General features: G+C 38.6%; 1 protein-coding gene across 1 annotated transcript; it reads right to left on the bottom strand.

Annotated features, from left to right (window-relative positions):
* Positions 1 to 540: 540 nt before the first annotated feature.
* On the bottom strand, positions 541 to 19,443 carry ARL6 (ADP ribosylation factor like GTPase 6). The gene is made up of 8 exons (XM_052703439.1): positions 19,315 to 19,443; positions 17,258 to 17,408; positions 14,850 to 14,911; positions 11,490 to 11,558; positions 8,597 to 8,691; positions 4,990 to 5,119; positions 3,744 to 3,799; positions 541 to 1,201 (listed from the first exon to the last, which is right to left on the bottom strand). The coding sequence occupies exons 2-8, from the start codon at positions 17,378 to 17,380 to the stop codon at positions 1,176 to 1,178; spliced, it is 561 nt and encodes a 186-aa protein (XP_052559399.1). The 5' UTR covers positions 17,381 to 17,408; positions 19,315 to 19,443; the 3' UTR covers positions 541 to 1,175.
* Between the last annotated feature and the right edge of the window lie 52 nt (positions 19,444 to 19,495).

Here is a 19,495-nt window from a genome sequence, read left to right as displayed (position 1 = left end):
CAGGAATCAGGTAGTGGGAACAAAATACAGTAATGAATCACCTTCATCACTCCCAGTGCAAAGTTCTCCTGTTAATCAGACATGGGAAGAGGCATTAAAATGGAAAGAGGTGGCATGACAAAAATAAAGTGCTTAGCACTGGCTTAATTTGTTACCTAGAGTGTATCTTTGAAGTCAGAAAGTTTATTAAAGTCATTCTTGAAAGTAAAATAGTTTTTATGCACAAGACAAGTATAATACATATTAAATTTTAGTGATCTAGTAGAGTAGTGCCTCTTAACTGTATTTCCAAAATACATTTTTCAGTCATATGCTCCATAAACACCTGAAACTGCAGTCTTGCTTATTAGAAAGATGAACTGTATGCAATTAAAAAAAAAAAAAGATTGAGAAAAGAGGTAACTGTTTTATTATAAAATCTTATTTGCATTAAAAAATGGACAAAAAATCCAAATGAGATTATCTGAAAAGCAAATTTCTCTATCATGTAGAGACCATCAACGAACATATTTATGTCTAAAAAAGCAAAAACATGACATGTTGTATATCTGAAGTTTTATTGATGGGAATGCAAGTATAACCATGACATAGCAGAGAAAATGTTTGTAACATTTGATAGTGAGAAATTCCTTAAAACATCTGCAGTCATTTGAGCTCATGTTAACCTCAAAATATTCTTCTAGTAGTCTATTGCAGATGGTTACTTGAAAAAAATCTCAACGTCAAAACTTTCAATTAAAAAACCCTACTGTTTGTAGGAACTCTATTTTAGGTATTTCATATAGTTTCATTTCAGGAAGTACTGACTACTCTTCTTCAGGAATATAAATACTCCCATTTGTTCAAAAGTTGTTTTCCCTCCAGAAGTGGCGCACTGCCCCCCATGGCTAATTATCACCAAAAACTCAAATGAATGCAGATGCTTATTACTTACACATTTTTGGTTTTAAATATGCTCCCCCATCACACAGTTCAATTTAATTAATGGAAGTGCATACCTGAGATACTATGTTATCTATATTTACTTTTTCTGGAAGAGATACTAAAAGGAAACAAATCATCACATAACATTTAGCTGAAGTGCTCCATTTTCTTTAAGCCTTTCTTCATTTCCAAGAACTGGTCAGCTGCTAACAAAGCAGCAGAGAAAACACCATACATCTTTTATTTATCTCTCATGTCTTCATTGCTTGCATCTGATCTGTTAAGAAACAGAAATATCCAGTATTAACAACAAGTAAGCTGAATAATTGTTCCATTTCACTTTTTGAACACATAAACCCAGTATGTCCATGTTACAGAACAATGTCAATAGATATTTTTGGTGTAGTTAAAAATGGGGAGAACAGTGCAGTTTGTTGCAGTTGCTTTCAACTTGATCTGTTATCCAATACTGATATTCTCCCATAGCAAAGCAGTTTTCCCTAAATATAGGTCACTAATCAGGAATAATCTTACACACGATTCATTTTTTTTAATCATTTACAAGCTTATAAAGGAACTCCGATAAGAACAAAGTCCGAAAATCATGAAATTCACATTTCAATTCCTTGCACACTTACAGTTTCCACATAACCAAACTAGTACTGAATGCCCAACAGCCACGAACACCAAAGTTTGTTTTTGCATAATTCACATGGAAACATCCTTGCTCTCAGTAACCACGCTTCTCCATACAGAGAGCCTGATTGCCACTTCCAAATTTACTTCAAACGTTCTCTTCGTTTGCATAAATATATTGCATTCCCATTATAAAATGTCGATGTCAGCACAGTTTAATTACAAGCAGTGGTAGGGAACGAGAGCTATGTTTAGACCAGCATGAGACAGGCTAGTTTTACCTTACTGATGATATGGTGCTGCAATAAAAATCCCCATTATAAAATGTGGAAATAAGCAGCATCAGCATTTGCTGAGGAAAAAATGGCAAGATCTGTCCCTTCTCAAATCAGCAAACTTATGAAGAGCTGCAAAAGACCCATAAACAGGTCTGGAAAAAGGAACTGAGGAAAGTATTGCTGTTAAGAAAAAGTCTCTACATTTCATTAAGTAGGTGGCTGTTCCTTCACTTAAGTTTATGACATCCAAAAAACCGGGATTTAAGTACCACCATAACTTCGAGTTGTTCCAGTTTTTCCCCTTCAGTGCTCCAGAAATGGGCAGGAGAACTGTAGTAGAAATTGATTCTTGGAATTGAAATTTATTCTTCATCCAACGAAGGTATAACCACCAAGTTTAAGCTCAATCCCACTTCAGTTTTTAGGGAAGACTGAGATGAGAGCTAGTGGTTATTCTTTTAGGTAAAATCTTTGCCAGAAGAATTTCAGCTCAGAAAATTAATAAGTTTAACTATCCACGAGAAATGAATAACTATAAAGAGCTTTATAAATAAACAACAGTACAACTACTTGCTTTCAGAACTTAGAAATCTACCTAAACAACGTAGAAGCACCTCAGATGCTTGTCTAACTACTTTACGGCAATGTATTTAAGTAGCTTGATGTGGTGTACAAAATTGCCAGCTCCAAATTTGGACTGAAATAGAATTTTCCTCAAAGACAAGTAGAGGCCCAGGAAACAAGAAGAGACTACAAAATGAGAACTATGCCTACAATTAGGAAATACATGATTTGGAATCTATTCTCTGTGATACAAAACAACAGCGAAGGAGGTTCCATAGTAAGATGCTGCTTCCCCGCTACAAAATTCTTTTAAATATTAGAGGATGCATAACTTTTCCTCTGCTAGGCAGCAAATCTCTTTGGGAAGACTACTACCAGATAGCATCCCTTCCCCTCAGAAAATTATCATTCCTTAAAATGTAATAAAATGAAACATTTCTAACAGTATCCATGAACAAGTGGAGACAGTTAGGTACAATGCTAGATATTTAGTTGCACCTTTTAAGGAAATTAATGGCACTGAATCTGGTACAGTGCTGACATCTAGTGGCTACCACAGCACAGAACACTTATCCACACGAACCATCTCACACACATTTTCTTCTCAGATTATACTACACCATGTAATGCATTTACAATGTAAGCAACGCACATTAGACAGACGGAGCTAACATTGGAACAATACTACACTTCACTGTTCTATACATTTAGCTGTACATGGGAGGACAAAAGAGACCAGATCCTTACCAATATGCAACATAAGGAGATACAGAGTAAAAAAACCAAGTTTGCAATTGAGAGTTTGTATGCAAAATATTGTCTAAGCCAGATCCCTTATTTTCTATGTAGTTATGAATGTCTACATACACTAGAATACTTATAACCTAAGCTGGCTAAAGAACTGAAGTTGAATGACCAAAAGCAGTGCATTTATTTTTCTAAGCTGCTTATTCCTTGTTTCCAAATACACAACAAGGTACAGAAAACTGGGCCAGGAAGGTAAGAATAAATTAAAGTATTAACTCAGTTATTGCTATACAAATTGAAGTTCAAGAGCACCAGGTATCATTAATTCTGCAAGGAATAGTTTTGCTTTGTTTGCAAGAGTATATATAATGTTTCGGACTGTATTTTGGCAGAGGATCTGATATGATCTTTGTATGCATATCAGGGATAAATGAAAGATGAGATAGAGCATCAATACTCACTGCGTGATTTGATCTGACAGCAGAATTGGACAGAAAGAAAACAAAGAAAATAAAGAAAAAACTTAAAAAAAAAAAAAATCGAATATTTTAACAGAATGAAAACAGAGCAATAATTATGTACAGAACAGTATACCTTGGAGCCAGTCCACACCTTCCTGCAAGCCTTCTCCTTTAAGAGCATCACTGGCACTGAAAGAAACAAACAAAATAATGAAAATACTGCAATAATACCATTTTCATCACTAAACCCATAATTTTCAGAACTGTGGAGTAGCATAAACTACACTTCATATTACTTCACCTGGAGAAGACTGCTTCTCAAATGATGTATTCTAGAGTGCATTCCCAACGTGGGAACACCATTTTGAGACGTGGTCAATTTTATTTTGAGAAACTACTCTAGTTTCAGGCTGAGGAATTGTTCCTAGAACATGAGGGGCTCTGGAAGAGCGCCTACGCAAGGGAGAGCCACACTGTTCTGCTGCAGATACACTTAAGCAACACGCTCTGCAGACAATGCTGTAGAAGATACATCAGTATTACAGTAGACAGTAAATGAAGTAGCTGTGTCTCTCTTCCCATGCAGTTTCTACACACTGTGGAACTGTCAGACTACTGTACACCCTAGATCTGTCCATATGTAAAATAAAGAAAACCAAGCTGCCATGAGAACAGTGAGGATCTAAGAGAGTGCAACTGTTTAAGGCTCCTCATTCTGCAGCTTATGAAATTTAGCTCAGTAGCAAATATGCGCTGTTACTGTTGTTATCTATAAAATTATTTTTCAAGTAGCTTGAGAATCCATCAGCGTAAAGCTGGGACCCCCAAAATAACACCCAGGCAAATCAAATTTAATAGTAAAGGACATAAATGAACATTTTATTTTTCAGCAGCGTTTAGCTGCTGATCTTACTTTTAATATCTGAGAACTTCAGTAAAACAAATCTAACACCTGTAAAGCACTTATGAAAGAGGTTTTTTCTCTCCCCTCCTCCGTGTGTACAGACAAAATTGTTTTATCTATAGGAAATCTTTACATCCTTCAGAAAAGGAAATACGATAGTTCTACTTCCCAGCAAAAATAGTTGCAACTACTCTTCTGATAAGAACATTTTGAGATCCGTAAAGTTTTCTATTTCATTGTTTGGGTAACAGATCTCTTGTGAAAATCTTCAAGTCATGGTCTACGTGAAAGCATCGTGTGTTTAAAAGAAATTTCACAGCAAGTATTGTAATGTTCCTACTCTTCCCACATATAGCAGCACAGCATTTTATCTGGCTTATTTAGTTAGTATTACATAAAGAGTGGCATGAAAGTGCTAGAATATGAATGTACAAATTAACACCACTAAAAATGAATAAATAAAAAGAAAATTTACCAGATATGCCAAGGTTTGTCTTTGATGTTTTCTAATGATAATAACTGAGATACTTTCACAGATGATATTGCATCCCTGAGGTCCATCTTGTTTGCAAAGAAAAGAATAGGCAGTCGACGGTGCTTAATATCTAGGAGTGAGTAGAAGCAGAACTACCATGACAATATGCAACACTATCTCTGCAAGCAAGAAATTGCAAATGATAAAAGAAGATAATTTGCTCACCTGTAACTGCAACTCTTTGAAGACTGTATCCTACCAAGATGCTTGCTGTTGGGTCACGTGGCCTCTGATGCATGCTTAAAGAATGCCCACAAACTTTCTGGGAAGCTTTGGGATCTTCCACCCACCTCTCCCCCTACCTTATATAAAGCTGTACATATAAATTGCTGGTGAAAAAGAGCAGGATTTCAAACAGCTCCTTAAAAATACTACACGTCTCTGCTTAGTGAAATCTGGACATGCAAAATGGATGTTAAGAATGATTTGCATTCATTCATATCGTCCCAAAAGCAGAACCACACGAATAGTCTGTATTATCCTATAACATCCTGGAGAGCATCCCTGGCTTTCTTTAAATAATCATGAAACAGGAAAAAGATGTGCACATCTGGACATCTCTTGTCCCACTTTCACTTGAACTAAGACTTCACTTCCAGAAGCTTGTCTCAGTCAGCAATGGGAACCACAGAGCAAACCAATGACCTTGGTACAATGCCAATCTCCAGCACACTCATGCGTGCAAAAGCATAAGCCTCTCTGATTACCACAAAAGGTAGAAGAGCCATTGCAAGGAAATAAAGTACACATATGTCAGCTTGAAGAGAACAAAATGGCAAAAAATTACTAGTATCAACGCTAAGAATTTTTCACATTAATAAAAAATTTTAAAAAGGATAATTACAGGATTACCAAAAATCTAGAGTTGATAGGAAAAAATCTTTTAAAGAACTGGTGAATACTCTATTTCTTAGAACAGTATAAGGAAAATACACAGGAAACAAACAAAGGATTTATGTGGAGTCTTAAACGTAAGTCAGCAGACCCTGCTAGGGAAGGTGGCAGACACCTACCCCACCCTTCAGTTGTTTGCTAAATAAACTGATAGCCACAGATATTTATATCTTTCCTACCTTATTACATTATTTCCAACTACGCCACATTCACACCTCCCACTTCCCCTCCAACTTTCAGTGCTTACTAATGGAAAGCTAACATTTTCTTGTAACAAACTGTTATGAGCTAACACATCAAGAAAACTCAAACACCACAGATGTGCAATGGGCAGCTTTTAAATAACATGAAATTTTTATACATTCTATATTCTTCATATAGAAGCATGTGCTGGAGGGCAAGTGACCCAAGAGTCAACATCTAAATGGGTAATCTGAAGACTATGATTCCGCAAAATGCTCAAGTTTGATACACAAAATAATATGGTAACAGTGATCATTAAAGAAGATGTTATGTGTTTGTGGACAGTACCCTCTACAAGTAAAAAGGAAATGGTTCTGATCCATGAAACAGTCCCAGGTAGTACAACTTCCAACATCATTAACACTTCACATTACATGTTCCCTTTCACTTAACCTCTTTAGACAAAACCTGGCAAAAAGAGATGGAACTTCCTGTTATACTAAAGGATTACCTAAAATTTTCAAAGACTGGAAACTACATGAGGTTGTTAATCAGCATGCATTTAAACCTTAAATAAACATGTACATTTGAGCCAAGCTTTGCAGAGGCAGAAGCAAACAAGAGCAATAAGCAAGGTATGCAGAGGAAGAGTAGAACAAATGGCTTTAAACTGGAAGAGGGTAGATTTAAACTAGATATTAGGAAGAAATTCTTTACTGTGAGGGTGGTGAGACACTGGAACAGGTTGGCCAGAGAGGTTGTGGATGCCCCCTCCCTGGAAGCATTCAGGCTGGATGGGGCTTTGAGCAACCTGATCTAGTGGGAGGTGTCCCTGCCTACAGCAGAGGATGTGGAATGAGATCATCTTAAAGGTCCCTTCCAATACAAACTATTCTATGATTACTGTAGTAAAACAGCAGTAGTTGAAATCATTTAAAATCAGTTAAAATCCACTTTTATCAAACATTACATGCTTTGCTTCTCTTAAGACCTATTAAAATCCAAAACAATAAAACAGGAACTCTACTACTGCGCTTGACCTAAGCTGCTCCAAGGCAAAAACACAGAATTGTCTGTTCTTGGCACCGGGGAATATTCTAGGTAGCCACAGCCATGATCTTTCAAAACCAGAAGACATCAAATCTATCAAGAACTGAACAGTTCTGACATACGAGATCAGTGTTAGTAACCTGCTAATTCCCAAACAAAACACCTAAGCTTGCATATCCTCAGCCTTAATATTTTATGCTATCACAGTCTTTACCTCTCATCCTCGCTTTTCCATGGTTTCCATTTTATCTACAGAATCACCTTTTTACAGATGTGGTTAATACCTGCTTTGTTACAAAATTCCTTAATCCATAGGTAATCCACCTTCAGCCCTTGGTTCACCTCTACCCTTCCCTTGAACTTTGCAAGGCTGTCATTTCAGTGCATGCATTTGAAGTAACCCATACTGCTGAACGTGAAACAAAGAGGGCTCAGTCAGCTCACACACAGTTAGCTGCCACATCTCTGCTGATCCATTCACATATTAGATGCAGTCTGCACAGAAGATGGAACTGTAGCAATACGTTTGCTCCTGCCACATATCACTGTCCTTGGTTGGAAATCCAGAAGCCAGCTTCACCTTTCTTAGTGCCAGCAAAGTGACTCCACGAGTTAAGGCTCTACTAGCTAAATAAACATGAAAATGCAGCACAATTTTGCTTTAAATTTCCTGCATGTAGTTTCACACTCTAGCTGCTCAGAGCAATTACCTACTGTCCCAAAAGCCAGGCAAAACTGCATATTGCTTAGAAATACATAAATTTGATTCCATATATGGAAAAGTGAATAACGGAAGAGTTGACTGCTCTCAAAACTTAAAAGAATGCAGACTCAGAGTTAAACAAATAAACCCTCAAAAACAAGTGCCTTATCACAAATTCCCACATTTCTTCTTCCATTCCATTTATCCTTTTATAAGCAATTGAAACTGTCTGGTATAATTATATACGTGATAGCCAGAAATGAGGATAATCAGAAAAGAAAATAATAGATGATATTTAAAAAAGGAAAGTTTCATTAAAGGAATTTGCCATCTTCACAGAAAAATAAATAAATAAATAAAATCAGAAAAGCAAATTTTTTGGTGTGCATGTTGGTCACCACATCCAGGCAGCACTCTAGCTTCCAAGAGGTTAAAACCAGTCCTTCCTCAAACCAGTGCCATTTTTGTTATGTACACATTAACAAGAGATGAGTCCAACTCATTGTACCCAGCTTCGATATGATCAGTTTGTAAAACTCAATAAGGATACAAAAAGAAAAAACAACCCCAAAGACTTACTCAAGCCCATCATTCTCATTCTAGCATTCATGCACATCTAAAATATTTGTAAGATATCCAGAATGTGTCAGATAAGAAGGGCTATTCTTACTACAATATAACAAATATGGAGACAGAAGGGGAAAGAGGTCTCCTCACCTGGATGATTCAGAAGAGTGTCAAGTTCTTCTTTGGCCACAACCATTCTTAATTTGTCACTGCTATCAATGACAAAAATAATGGCTTGGCCTTCTCTGCATAACATAAAAAGAGCAAAGAGGCAAATTATAGGTTCTCTCAGACTGTGATTAAGGCTTCAGAAAAAAACACCAGAAAAGGCAAACAAACCCAATTTTTTCCTCTCATTTTCTGTTACTATTTACCATTAACATTTGAATCCAGCCCTATTTCTGAAATTCAACCTTTTGGTAACCTGCATAAATTCATCTGAGACACGAGCCGTGTGACTTGTGCAGGGCTCAGGCTACAGAACAGACCCTTTGGAAATCCTGATTTCACCACCACCAGGTTGAAAAATGAACTGTGAGAATGTAATCAGAACTGTTACACTCAAGAAAGGTTTCTCGTAAAATCCCTTTGTTTCCTACACTAAAAGAAGTATATTTTAAGAATAAACAATAAAAACATTGAGCATTCTCCAAAGATGAAATGCATGTCCACGTGTTTACCAACTGGGCACATTCGGTTTAATTAACTTTTACAACAGTCTGCATTAAGATCTTTTTTGCTTTTGAACAAGAAGTGAACATTTTCAACTATTTCAAATCATTACGACAACTTGCTGGAAGTATCACCATAGACAAAACATACATGCATGCTATTCAGCTCATGTTTTCAGCATTTTACTGATGTTGTATGACCTCGTATTTCATTTATTGAGACTTGTTTGAAAGCAAAATTAAGTTTGAACAATACAGGTGAGTAGCTATAGGGGACCCAAAAAGTATTTTTAATTTCCATTTTAATGCAGTCGTTATTTCTCTTTTGTTTTACACTTTTTCTGAAATCATTACAAGCTATTTCTTCACACTGCCCCATCATTCTTTGCTTTTCAATCAGAACACAACAAAAAAAACCCTCAGTCCTATGCTTACTGCAAAAGGAACAACTTGTCTAAATCTGTATGAGAATGTTCCTTATTTTCTGATACAGAAGAACTTCAACAATAAACAAAGCTTCTGAATATAATCTGAAAAGGCCTGTGTTTTTTATGACCATACAGCATTTGTCTAGAACAATCAGCATATCTTTACTACAAAAATAATTTAAAAAAACAGTAGCAGTGATAAGAACACAAGAGTTTTCAAATAATTAAGATGTGCCCTTTGAGGACATCCTAGAAAGTAGCTTCAAGCCAAAGCTTTATGCATTTTAAGGCAACTATTTAGATGCAGGTACTTAATCAGAATTATCTGCTAAAATTGGCTGTTCTTACATAATTAAATTTAGCTTAACTTTATCAACTATATTGTGTATAATTATTTACATATATCTTTTAGCAGAAGTTAATCTTAAATATTTGACTCCTGCATTAGGTCAAGAACAGAAGTAGGATACGAGTACACATTTTGCTGTCAGCATTACCTAAGAAATCCCTTCACATTAACATTGAAAAAACAAAACAGTTTATGCTTCACAAAGGGTACCTTGCTGCATAAATATATCAGTGAGAAAAATGAGTTGCTTATGAAGCTCTCAATTGGCATTTTAAAAGGAGTCTGAGGGCATCACTGAAATCCAAAATTACTGGGAAAAACAACTGTTTCATGAACAACAATGAAGAATGTCTTGCTCATGCAAGTTTCTGAACTGCTAAGACATTTTTTTTGCATGAAAAGGAGATGAAGCATTAATGCATTAATCCTCAATTAAAGAATACCTCAAGTTCTATCAAATTAAACATTATAACCTCCAGAACTGAAAATACAACCAGTATGCATGATTTAATAATGTTCATCTCGTATAAATCAGCAGCAGATATTACAGAACAATGATACAACAGAAATGAACCTTCAAATTTCATTAGAAACTAAAAAAAAAAAAAAAAAGACAACAGTGTCTTCTACAGGCAATTCTTTGAGTACTGCATCAACTCCCAAGCCCCTCATATGAAACATGGACCGATAGAGAAGGTTTTGATGGGAGACCTTCCAGTGGCCTGCCAGTACCTAAAGGAGGCCTACAGGAAAGATGAGGAGAAAATCTTCTCAAGGGTACACAGTGGATTGACAATTTTAAACCAGAACACTAGTTAAACTAGATTTAGATTAGATATTGTGAAGATATTCTTCACTATGAGAGTGGTGAATCTCTGCAACTGGCTGTCCAGAGAAGTTGTGGATGTCCTGTCCCTGGAGGTGTTCAAGGATGGGGCTTTCTTTGGGCAGCCTGATCTAGCAGTTAAGTATCCCTGCCCATGGCAGGAGAGTTGGAAAAAAAGGATTAAGGTCCCTTGCAAACCAAGTCATTCCATAAATATTAATCCATGAATAAAGTTATATAAAGTATGGCAAATATCCTGCTTAATAAATAACACTTATTTTGGTGAAGTAAGAAAGAATACTTGGTTTAGATGTAATACCTCATTCTCTCAGGATCCTAAGATAAAAAAACAACACCATCACCACCACCAAAAACACCCTCAGCCATCAGCCAATGGTTTTTGAGTCTTAAAGTCTCTTACCTACAGAGGAACGGAAAAGCAAAAAAACTAATTCACCTTGGTGCTTTCTTACAGGATTGAAATTTTATAGAAGAAAGAGCAATCTCATCTACATCATGATCTCCTAATCTCTGTGGTACAAGATGTTCCCATGAGTGCATTAGTTAACAGTGTACAAAAGACCCTTTTCTTTTTTTTTTTTTTTTTTTTTTAGGAATTGCTTTTATCTACAACAACCTCCTGTCCAACCCAAGGCATAAATCTTCTCTGAATCATTTCTGAACGCTAAATGTAATTAGAGTTCTGTCTAAATAATGTACATGCCAGCTAATACGAACAGTAAGGTTTTAAAACAAATAACAGGCTTACTTGTAGTAATGTTCCCAGAGGTTTCTGTATCTGCCTTGGCCTGACATATCAAAAACTGTGAAAGACAAACTGCAAAGGAAAGAAGACAATCAACACAAAGAACAAAATCAAACTATTTTCTTTGATACTCTGACAAAAACAAAACAAAAAACTAAAATCCCAACCATTTGCAAAAGATTCAAAACTGGACCTGGCTACTGTACCTTCCATCCACCCCTACTTAGATACTGCACATGTCTTCTTCCATCTACTATACTTAGCTATGTGGTCTTACAATATTTCACAACAGAAAACACGTTTGTTTACTATCTACTTAAACCAATTATGAAAAGTTGCACTGAATACAAAATAAGCTCCCACTCAGCCTTTTCTTTTACCACATTAATACTGACTATTGTTTACATTAAGGTTAGAAGAGACCGTGAAGATCATCCAGTCCATCCATCAGTCCATCACCACCATGCCCACTAACCATGTCCCTCACTGCCACATCTACATGGTTCTTCAACACACTCCACCACCCCCCTGGGCAGCTTGTTCCAACATCTCATCAGTCTTTCTGAGAAGAAATTTTTTCCTAATATCCATTCAACCTGAATCTCCCTTGGCACAACATAAGGCCACTACTTCTCATCCTATTGCTGTTACCTGGGAGAAAAGGCAAACCCCCACCTTGCCACAACCTCCTTTCAGGCAGTTGTAGAGTGTGATAAGGTCTCTCCTGAGCCTCCTCTTCTCCCCACTGAACAATCCCAGCTCCCTCACCTGCTCCTCATAAGACTTGTATTCCAGAGCCTTCACGAGCTTTGTTGCCCTTCTCTGAATATGCCTCAATGTCTTTCTTGTAATGAAGTGTCCAAAACTGAACACAGTACTCGAGGTTTGGCCTCACCAGAGCCAAGTACAGAGGGACAATTATTTCCCAAGTCCTGCTGGCTACACTATTTCTGTAGAAGCCAGGATGTCATTGGCCTTCTTGGCCACACCACTGGCTCACGTTCAGCCAGCTGTCGACTAACACTCCCACATCTTTTTCTGCCACACAGCTTCCCAGCCATTCTCCCTCAAGTCTGCAGCTTTGAAGGGGTTGCTGTGGCCAAAGTACAGCACCTGGCACTTGGTCTTTTTGCACCTCAAACAACTGGTTTGAGTTCATTAATCCAGCTGATCCAGATCCCTTCCTTTCAATTTGGCTATAGAAGGAGATGGGGATGGTCAGGCAGGACCTGCTGAATCCATGCTGACCGGGCCAGATCCCCTGGTTGTCCTACTGATGCCAGATGATCTGCTTCATGACATTCCCTGATATTAAGGTCAGGCTGACTGTAGTTCCCCAGATCCTCCTTCCAACACTTTTTGTAGATGGACATCACATTTGGAAGTCCCCAGCCAATGAGATTTCTCCAGCTGACCAAGACTGCTGACAAATGATGGAACATGGCATAGACAACACTTCCATCAGTTCCCTCAGTACCCTTGAGTGGATCCTACCCAGGCCCATGGACTTGTGACAGTCTAGGTGGGGTAGCAGGGTGCTGAGTGTTTCCTCCTGTGTTATGGTAAGTTTATTCTGCTCCCCATCCCTGTCTTCCAGCTCAGGTGGCTGAGTAACCTGAAGATAACTGTAATGACTTTTAAATACAGAAACAAAAAAGGCTTTGAGTACCTCAAAGTGAGTCTTTTCCTCATCCTTGGTGGTAATGAAGGACAGAGATTCTCCTTGCCCTCCTTTTTTTATTAATGTATTTGTAAAAGCTTTTTTTTGTTATCTTTTACAGTGATGGGGAGACAAGTTCTAGGTGGGCTTTTGCTTTTCTAATTTTTTTCTCTACATATCCTGGTAACATTCCCATACTAATCTCAAGTTGCTTGCCCCTTTTTCCGAAGGTAGTAAGCTTTCTTTTTCTCCTCTCAAGAATCTCAGCAAAGGTTCCCTTCACAGACACACCAGTCTTCTTCCCTGTCAGTTCATCTTATCACACATGTGGATGGCCAGCTCCTACAGCCTTAAGATTTGCTTCTTAGGGAATATCCAACCTTCTTGGAGCCTTTTGCCCTTCAGTACAAACCCTCAAGGGACTATCCTCAAATAATTCAGTCGCAACTTAAATTCCAAAACCTATCTTGAATTCTGTCACAACAAAGGCACAAATAGCATCAAAAGGACTCTGTAGGCAAAAAAAGCTTTATGAAATCAACAACAAAAAAGCCCCCAAACACTCCAACTTCAGAAAAACATCACATTCTGGTAATAATAAGTTACTGCAGGTGACCAAGCTACAAAAGACAGTCTTTTGCAGCTATACAGTTCACCCAAATATGAAACCCAAAACCAATGTAACACTACAAGTAAACTCTGATCCACTTTGAAATGACTACAGAAACAAGAATGAAAACAAAATTAGGCTTCCATGGCTTGGGAAGTCCCAGATAACTCCCAGAGTGGTGACAATACCAAAGCAAGGAGCTTCAGAAAAGGAAGATGCCAAAACATCCTTTCCAATCTATAACCTGATATGATCAAGTTCTAGACTAACTGCCTTAGTTCTTAGCAACTCTTAATGTATGTTTCAATCACGACAGAAGATTCAAGAGCTTCTTTTTTTTTTTTTTTTTTTCAGACCTACACTGCACAATTACAAATCATTTCTCCTATTACAGGACCAGACTAAAGGAAAGTAATATAAAGGTTAAGAGATAAACTCACACACAGCCAAACCCAAAGCCTGTCTTATGTGCTTTACTGGGAAAGAAACCAGACGTGACCCTCCTGTAGAAACAGGAAATCCATCAATCCTACATGTCAGGTCAAAGTAAAAAAAATTTTCTTGGAGATTGACTGCACCCATTAAAAAATACTGTGAAGGTTACAAAATAAAAAAATAATATCTAACGTTACCTCCTTGAAATATCTCTGTCTCACCACATCACTTTCACATATCCCAGCTTTCCTAATGGCTTGGCTTTCACTCAGTCAGTAACTTCTTCCTTTCCTGACCTCTTCAGAGCCTCTTCAGTGAGAGCACTGAATGGAATACAAGCTACCATCTAAGCAATTGCCTCTCTTGAAGATTGTAACAGTGCTCTATTCTCATACCCTTGAGAGAAATCAAATGCTCACACATACTTTTGTTTGTATTTGCTATTTTATAGCAGCAAGAAACAGAATATATTCTACCACTGCCAGTGCTGAATTGGGATTATGACTTCTGGATGCTACAACATTATAGCAAACTGCACACCGTTTCATTAGACCACCACCAATTATATTCAATTACATCATATTGAAAGAGTGACCCAAGTCCAAATACTGTATATTAATTACACAGTTAAAAAGGAGAAAATTAAAGGATCCATTACCTGGATGTCTTGAATTTCTCTATACTGAATCCTATTGTTGGAACAATGTCCTGAGTTTGAGCCTTGAAAGGAAAGTATAGATTTCAAAATCAGGTTAGGAAACTTGTAAACATTGAATTCTATTGGAAACATCAATACATCACACATCTATTTTTCCAAATACAAAATAACCACAAGCTTTTTATAAATCCAGATACTGTATATTCAAGGTTTTGCATTTTCTTGAAAAAGCAGTGGATAAAACTGGACAAAGGCCTTGCAGATGGAAGACATTTTTGCCTTAGAAGTGAGATCCCACTCTTTTATGTTAGGCTGTGTGTGTACGTGTGGACATTACCGTAACCCATCTTTATTTCTTTAATAAATAGAAGTTAACAGTGTAAAGACTGCAACTGAGGTCAAAACTCAAAATACATGGTTAACACGACCAAGTCTGCACAATACTCCATGCCTCTTTGATAAATGAGGGTATATTTCTACCTAAATACCAGATGAGCAGTACTCAACGTGTACCACTATGCTGGAGGGGTGGGTTTAACACCGATAAGAATTCAGCAGGCATTACATAACTGCCCAGTTGTAGCTCTACTCAAACTATCAGACCACTGAAAGAAATCACCATTTGCCACAGACGAATGGAGAAAATGTCAAGCATCATCAGTTGATCTGACTGGTAACCAGGTTCACTGCTGAGCTGCCAAAGTTAATTTATCATCTGAGTTGGTACAACAGAATAACTCCTTTCAGAAACAGTAATACTGAACAGGATTACAGGTCACGCTTAGATTACAGAAAGATCCTTAAGTTATAGAGCTGAGAAAGCAAAGCACAATCTTTTCACAAACTTCCTAGAGCCCCTTGTTAAAAACTCTATTAAAGCAGTTGATTTGTCACATACAAGGGAAACAGCTTAATTTATTCATCTATCCACAGCTTTATAATGACAGTGGTATTCCACCATCATAAACAGCTTAGTCGACAGTTACTTTCATCAAGAAAAAAATCTGCTACAGAAATAACACCTCAGCTATTTCAAGTGTATTTACCAGGCCCAGCAGAAACAACTGCAGGCAGGCAGAAACACTTGTAATTGGCAGACAATAGCCAGACTGCTCCTACAGCAAGAACTATGCCGATCCAGAGCTCAAAATCATCTCCATCTGAGCTTCCTAAAACCAATTCCATAAATTCTGATCCAACGATGTCTGTTGAGAATTTGCCCCATCTTGCAATGCTCAGACATTCACAAGTTGTATGCAAAGCCACCATCCTGAAACATCTTGTTAAATGAAAACATTCAGAAATAAACTCCCATTGCATGACTTACAGTAAATCAAAGAAGAAATAAGTTCTATTTACTTGAGTAATTCCCTCAGAACTTTCTCTTATACTGACTGCTGTGATTAACCTTGAATTCAGCTCTCAACTCTGGTTTGGAAACCTTTAGTGCTTAATACATGACATAAAATCCTGCTAAAATGAACATATCAAAAATGATATACCATAAGCCTGATACAAATTGCAGCAATTCCCTCAAACAATTGGCAACAGGCAGTAAGCAATTTCATAGTCTGAAGAGTAGCGGACTCTTTATGAAGTGACATATTTAAACAAGGCCCAGAGGTATTCTTCAAGAAAAATTCCATGGAAGTTAAAAAATAAAAGCTGTGTCCTGATTTGAACAGCAGAAAAATTAAAAAAAAAAAATAAAAAAATTGAAAAAAATCACAGCATTCCAAACTCACGTAATGAGGATACACAGATCTCTGTCTCTGAACACGCCCATCAATATTGACCTATTTCTCACCATAAACATATCTAAAACCAAAGGAAGCCTCCATTAAATTTTGTCCAGAATGCTAAACACACTAACTGGCCCAGCAAAAACTTTTCACTGGATGAACTGCAAGCATAAATTTTGTTTTGGAAGCTACTCTGCTTCAAATGTGCTGAAGTCACCAGCTAGCGTTCATCTTCCCACTATTTACTATTCCATTATTTGTGATTTTTTAATTATTTTTCAAGAATACTTTAAATAAAACATGATAAATGTAAGCAAATACAAGTTGTTAAGCAACTGTTTTAATCCACAACATTTGGCACTCAGTGAAGTTCTCTAACGTTTAAGTGACTTAAGTGTTTCAGATCCTCAGTAATCACAAACCCTTTCTTGCTGAGGGATTTTTGACCATTAACAATATTGGTTTCTTGGTAAACATTTTCATAATACGCATGTGGTTGCTTGCACTTAGCATTAGTTAGCTTGGAACTCTTAAGATATGATTCTTCTACAGTGCTAAATCAAAGAACACTTTACATCTTTTTTCATGATCACATTCAATATAAACAGCTATACAGACAACAGCTCCTTAGTAAAACATTAGCAATAAACAAAACAGGCTACTTACATTTGAAGGCTTAAGTTTATTGATGATTGTTGTTTTGCCACTGTTGTCCAAACCAAGGCACAAAACATGAACCTCCTTTTTCTTCAGCCCAAGCCACCCTGCTAGCTTGTCAAACAGTCCCATGGTTCTGGGTCAAACACACACGGATCACCTGTTGATCAGACAATACGAGGAGGGAATAGCTGTTGGAAAAGGGCGATGCAGACAGCAGCACTGGCACAGCAAGTGGGCATGTGGATAAGAAGCCCTTACACTTTCCAAAAGGCAGCAGCAATAAGACTCTGCACAAACACCATCGCAGCGGGTTCCCTCACTATGCTAAGCAAATGGAGCATAAGCTGATTACAGCCAAGAAGCCCTCGCACGAATGAGATCGGCTGCTTATAGCCCTGTCTATGTAAAGGCACCGTCCTCAATTCACTGGACAGCAATTCTGTGGTGCTTCCAAGCAACTCCAGTAACGGCACCATGCCAACACCTCCTTACCTGCCTCTCAATACACAGAAGGAGAGTAAAGCACATTGCACTTCAAACTGCCCACAATCTCTCAGTCATCATATCTTACACAACAAAGCAAAACAATATCTACCTTCCTCAGTGCCTGCTAATGTGAGTTGCTGAACCTGGAAGCAAATGGAGTGCACTCTGTCAATTCAATTCAAACTCTAATTGTAATGGGCTTTGTCGACGTTAGCACGTGTCAGTTGAGATCCCATAAGCCACAAATAGAAGCTCTGATCAGGCCAGGTTTGGCACACAGCAAGCCAGACAATGCAGCATCCCCCTGCGTGTCACCTGGAAGCCAAAGCCCTGCTCCTGCCATAAAGTACAAAGCTCCTGCCATGATGCTGACCCGAGTCAGTGGGCAGCTGTACTCCAGGAGCTTCCATCATGCCTCCCACAGAGTGCCTGGCTGTGCACACTCTGCTAAGAGGATAAGCCTCGTCTACCCCAAATCAAATCCTCTGAGAACAACTTCCTCTATGAGCTGAAATCAAACAACCGTGACACATTCAGTAACAAAGAGACATTTAATTAATACCAGAGGAAGCTGCTATAACCTAGAACAGCTTTGTTGCAACAGATTAAAGAAGCCTGATGCTACCTACAGCTATGCCCTCAAAGAAAAAAACTCATGGTTAGTTTCCTTCTAACTCCACTTACCTTATGTCCAACTCCTTATTTTAATATACATACAAACACTGAAGGCAGATTAAAGCTTACTGTTTATTATCAAGTAAACCCCAGCATTTCTTTCTTGTCCAATCTGGAGCTTCATCTATAAACTCTAGAGGTAAGATCCGCAAAATAAAATCACAAAGTTTCCAATAGGAAACATTCCCCAACTGTTCTACATTTTTGAGCTGACTTGCTACAGCCTGTAATGCGGAGATCAGCCCAGTGTTAATTGCTGGGTCAAGCAGCAGCTCTCCAAAACATGTAACTTCAAGTGCAGAAGCTCCTGTAAAGTATACAGGAGTATAAAGTACAAAGCTCTGCTAGCTAACCACAACTGAAGACTGCAGAACCGCGTGGAAGATGCTGAAGGAAGACTAATGCAAGAAGAGGAATTATATTTACGCTTTCCATTGCTACATATTTCTGCCTGTTCAAAACTCATCGCCTGCCCCAGTAAGACAGAGTTACTCCGGGCAATCTCACACATTCACTCTGAGGCCTGGGAGGACAGCAGACATCAGAGCTGGGAAGGAGAGAACCTCGCAGCTACACTCAGAACAACCCACCACAGCTGCAGGCAGCAGCTGCGTGCTTCAGCGGCACGGCTCAGACGGCGCTACCGACGATGGCGGGCAGCGCTTGCAGCTTCCCACACAGTGAGGGCAGAGCGGCCCGGCACGCCACTGCCAAACCCACCCCTCAGCACAGCTCTCGATCGGAGCCTCACGGATAACAGGCAGCGAGTGCGAGCCGCCAAGCCCCGAGAGCAGCCCTGAAGCGGCAGAACCGAGCTCCCTCCCTTTCTCTCATAAAAAGCTAACCCATCCCACCCGCCGGCACACACAGCCTCCAAACCCCCCCCCGCCGCAACCACACACCTCGGCCTACGAAATGTCGGCCGAGTTCAGCCCCGCCGCCGCCTGCGCCGTTGCCGTGGTAACAACGCCGCTTCCGGGGAACTCCCGCAGCTGGCGCCGACTCAGCGCCATTCAAAGCCCCGCCCCGCGGAGCCGCCTGGGGTTGCTTTCGGTTTTGCGGAGCGACTTAGCGCAGCTATGC

This window comes from Tympanuchus pallidicinctus, unplaced genomic scaffold (assembly GCF_026119805.1).
Source record: "Tympanuchus pallidicinctus isolate F22 unplaced genomic scaffold, pur_lepc_1.0 scaffold10, whole genome shotgun sequence".
Taxonomy (NCBI): Eukaryota; Metazoa; Chordata; class Aves; order Galliformes; family Phasianidae; genus Tympanuchus; species Tympanuchus pallidicinctus.
This window is presented reverse-complemented; position numbering and strand designations above follow the sequence as displayed.

What these genes read in the sequence shown, in the direction of transcription:
- ARL6 (XM_052703439.1), bottom strand. Translation starts at nt 17,380, where the DNA reads ATGGGACTGTTTGACAAGCTAGCAGGGTGGCTTGGGCTGAAGAAAAAG. An exon ending in CTCTGGGAACATTACTACAA is followed by an intron (nt 8,692 to 11,489) that starts GTAAGCCTGTTA and finishes TATGTTATGCAG; the next exon opens with AGAAGGCCAAGCCATTATTT. An exon ending in AGGTGTGGACTGGCTCCAAG is followed by an intron (nt 1,202 to 3,743) that starts GTATACTGTTCT and finishes GTTTCTTAACAG; the next exon opens with ATCAGATGCAAGCAATGAAG.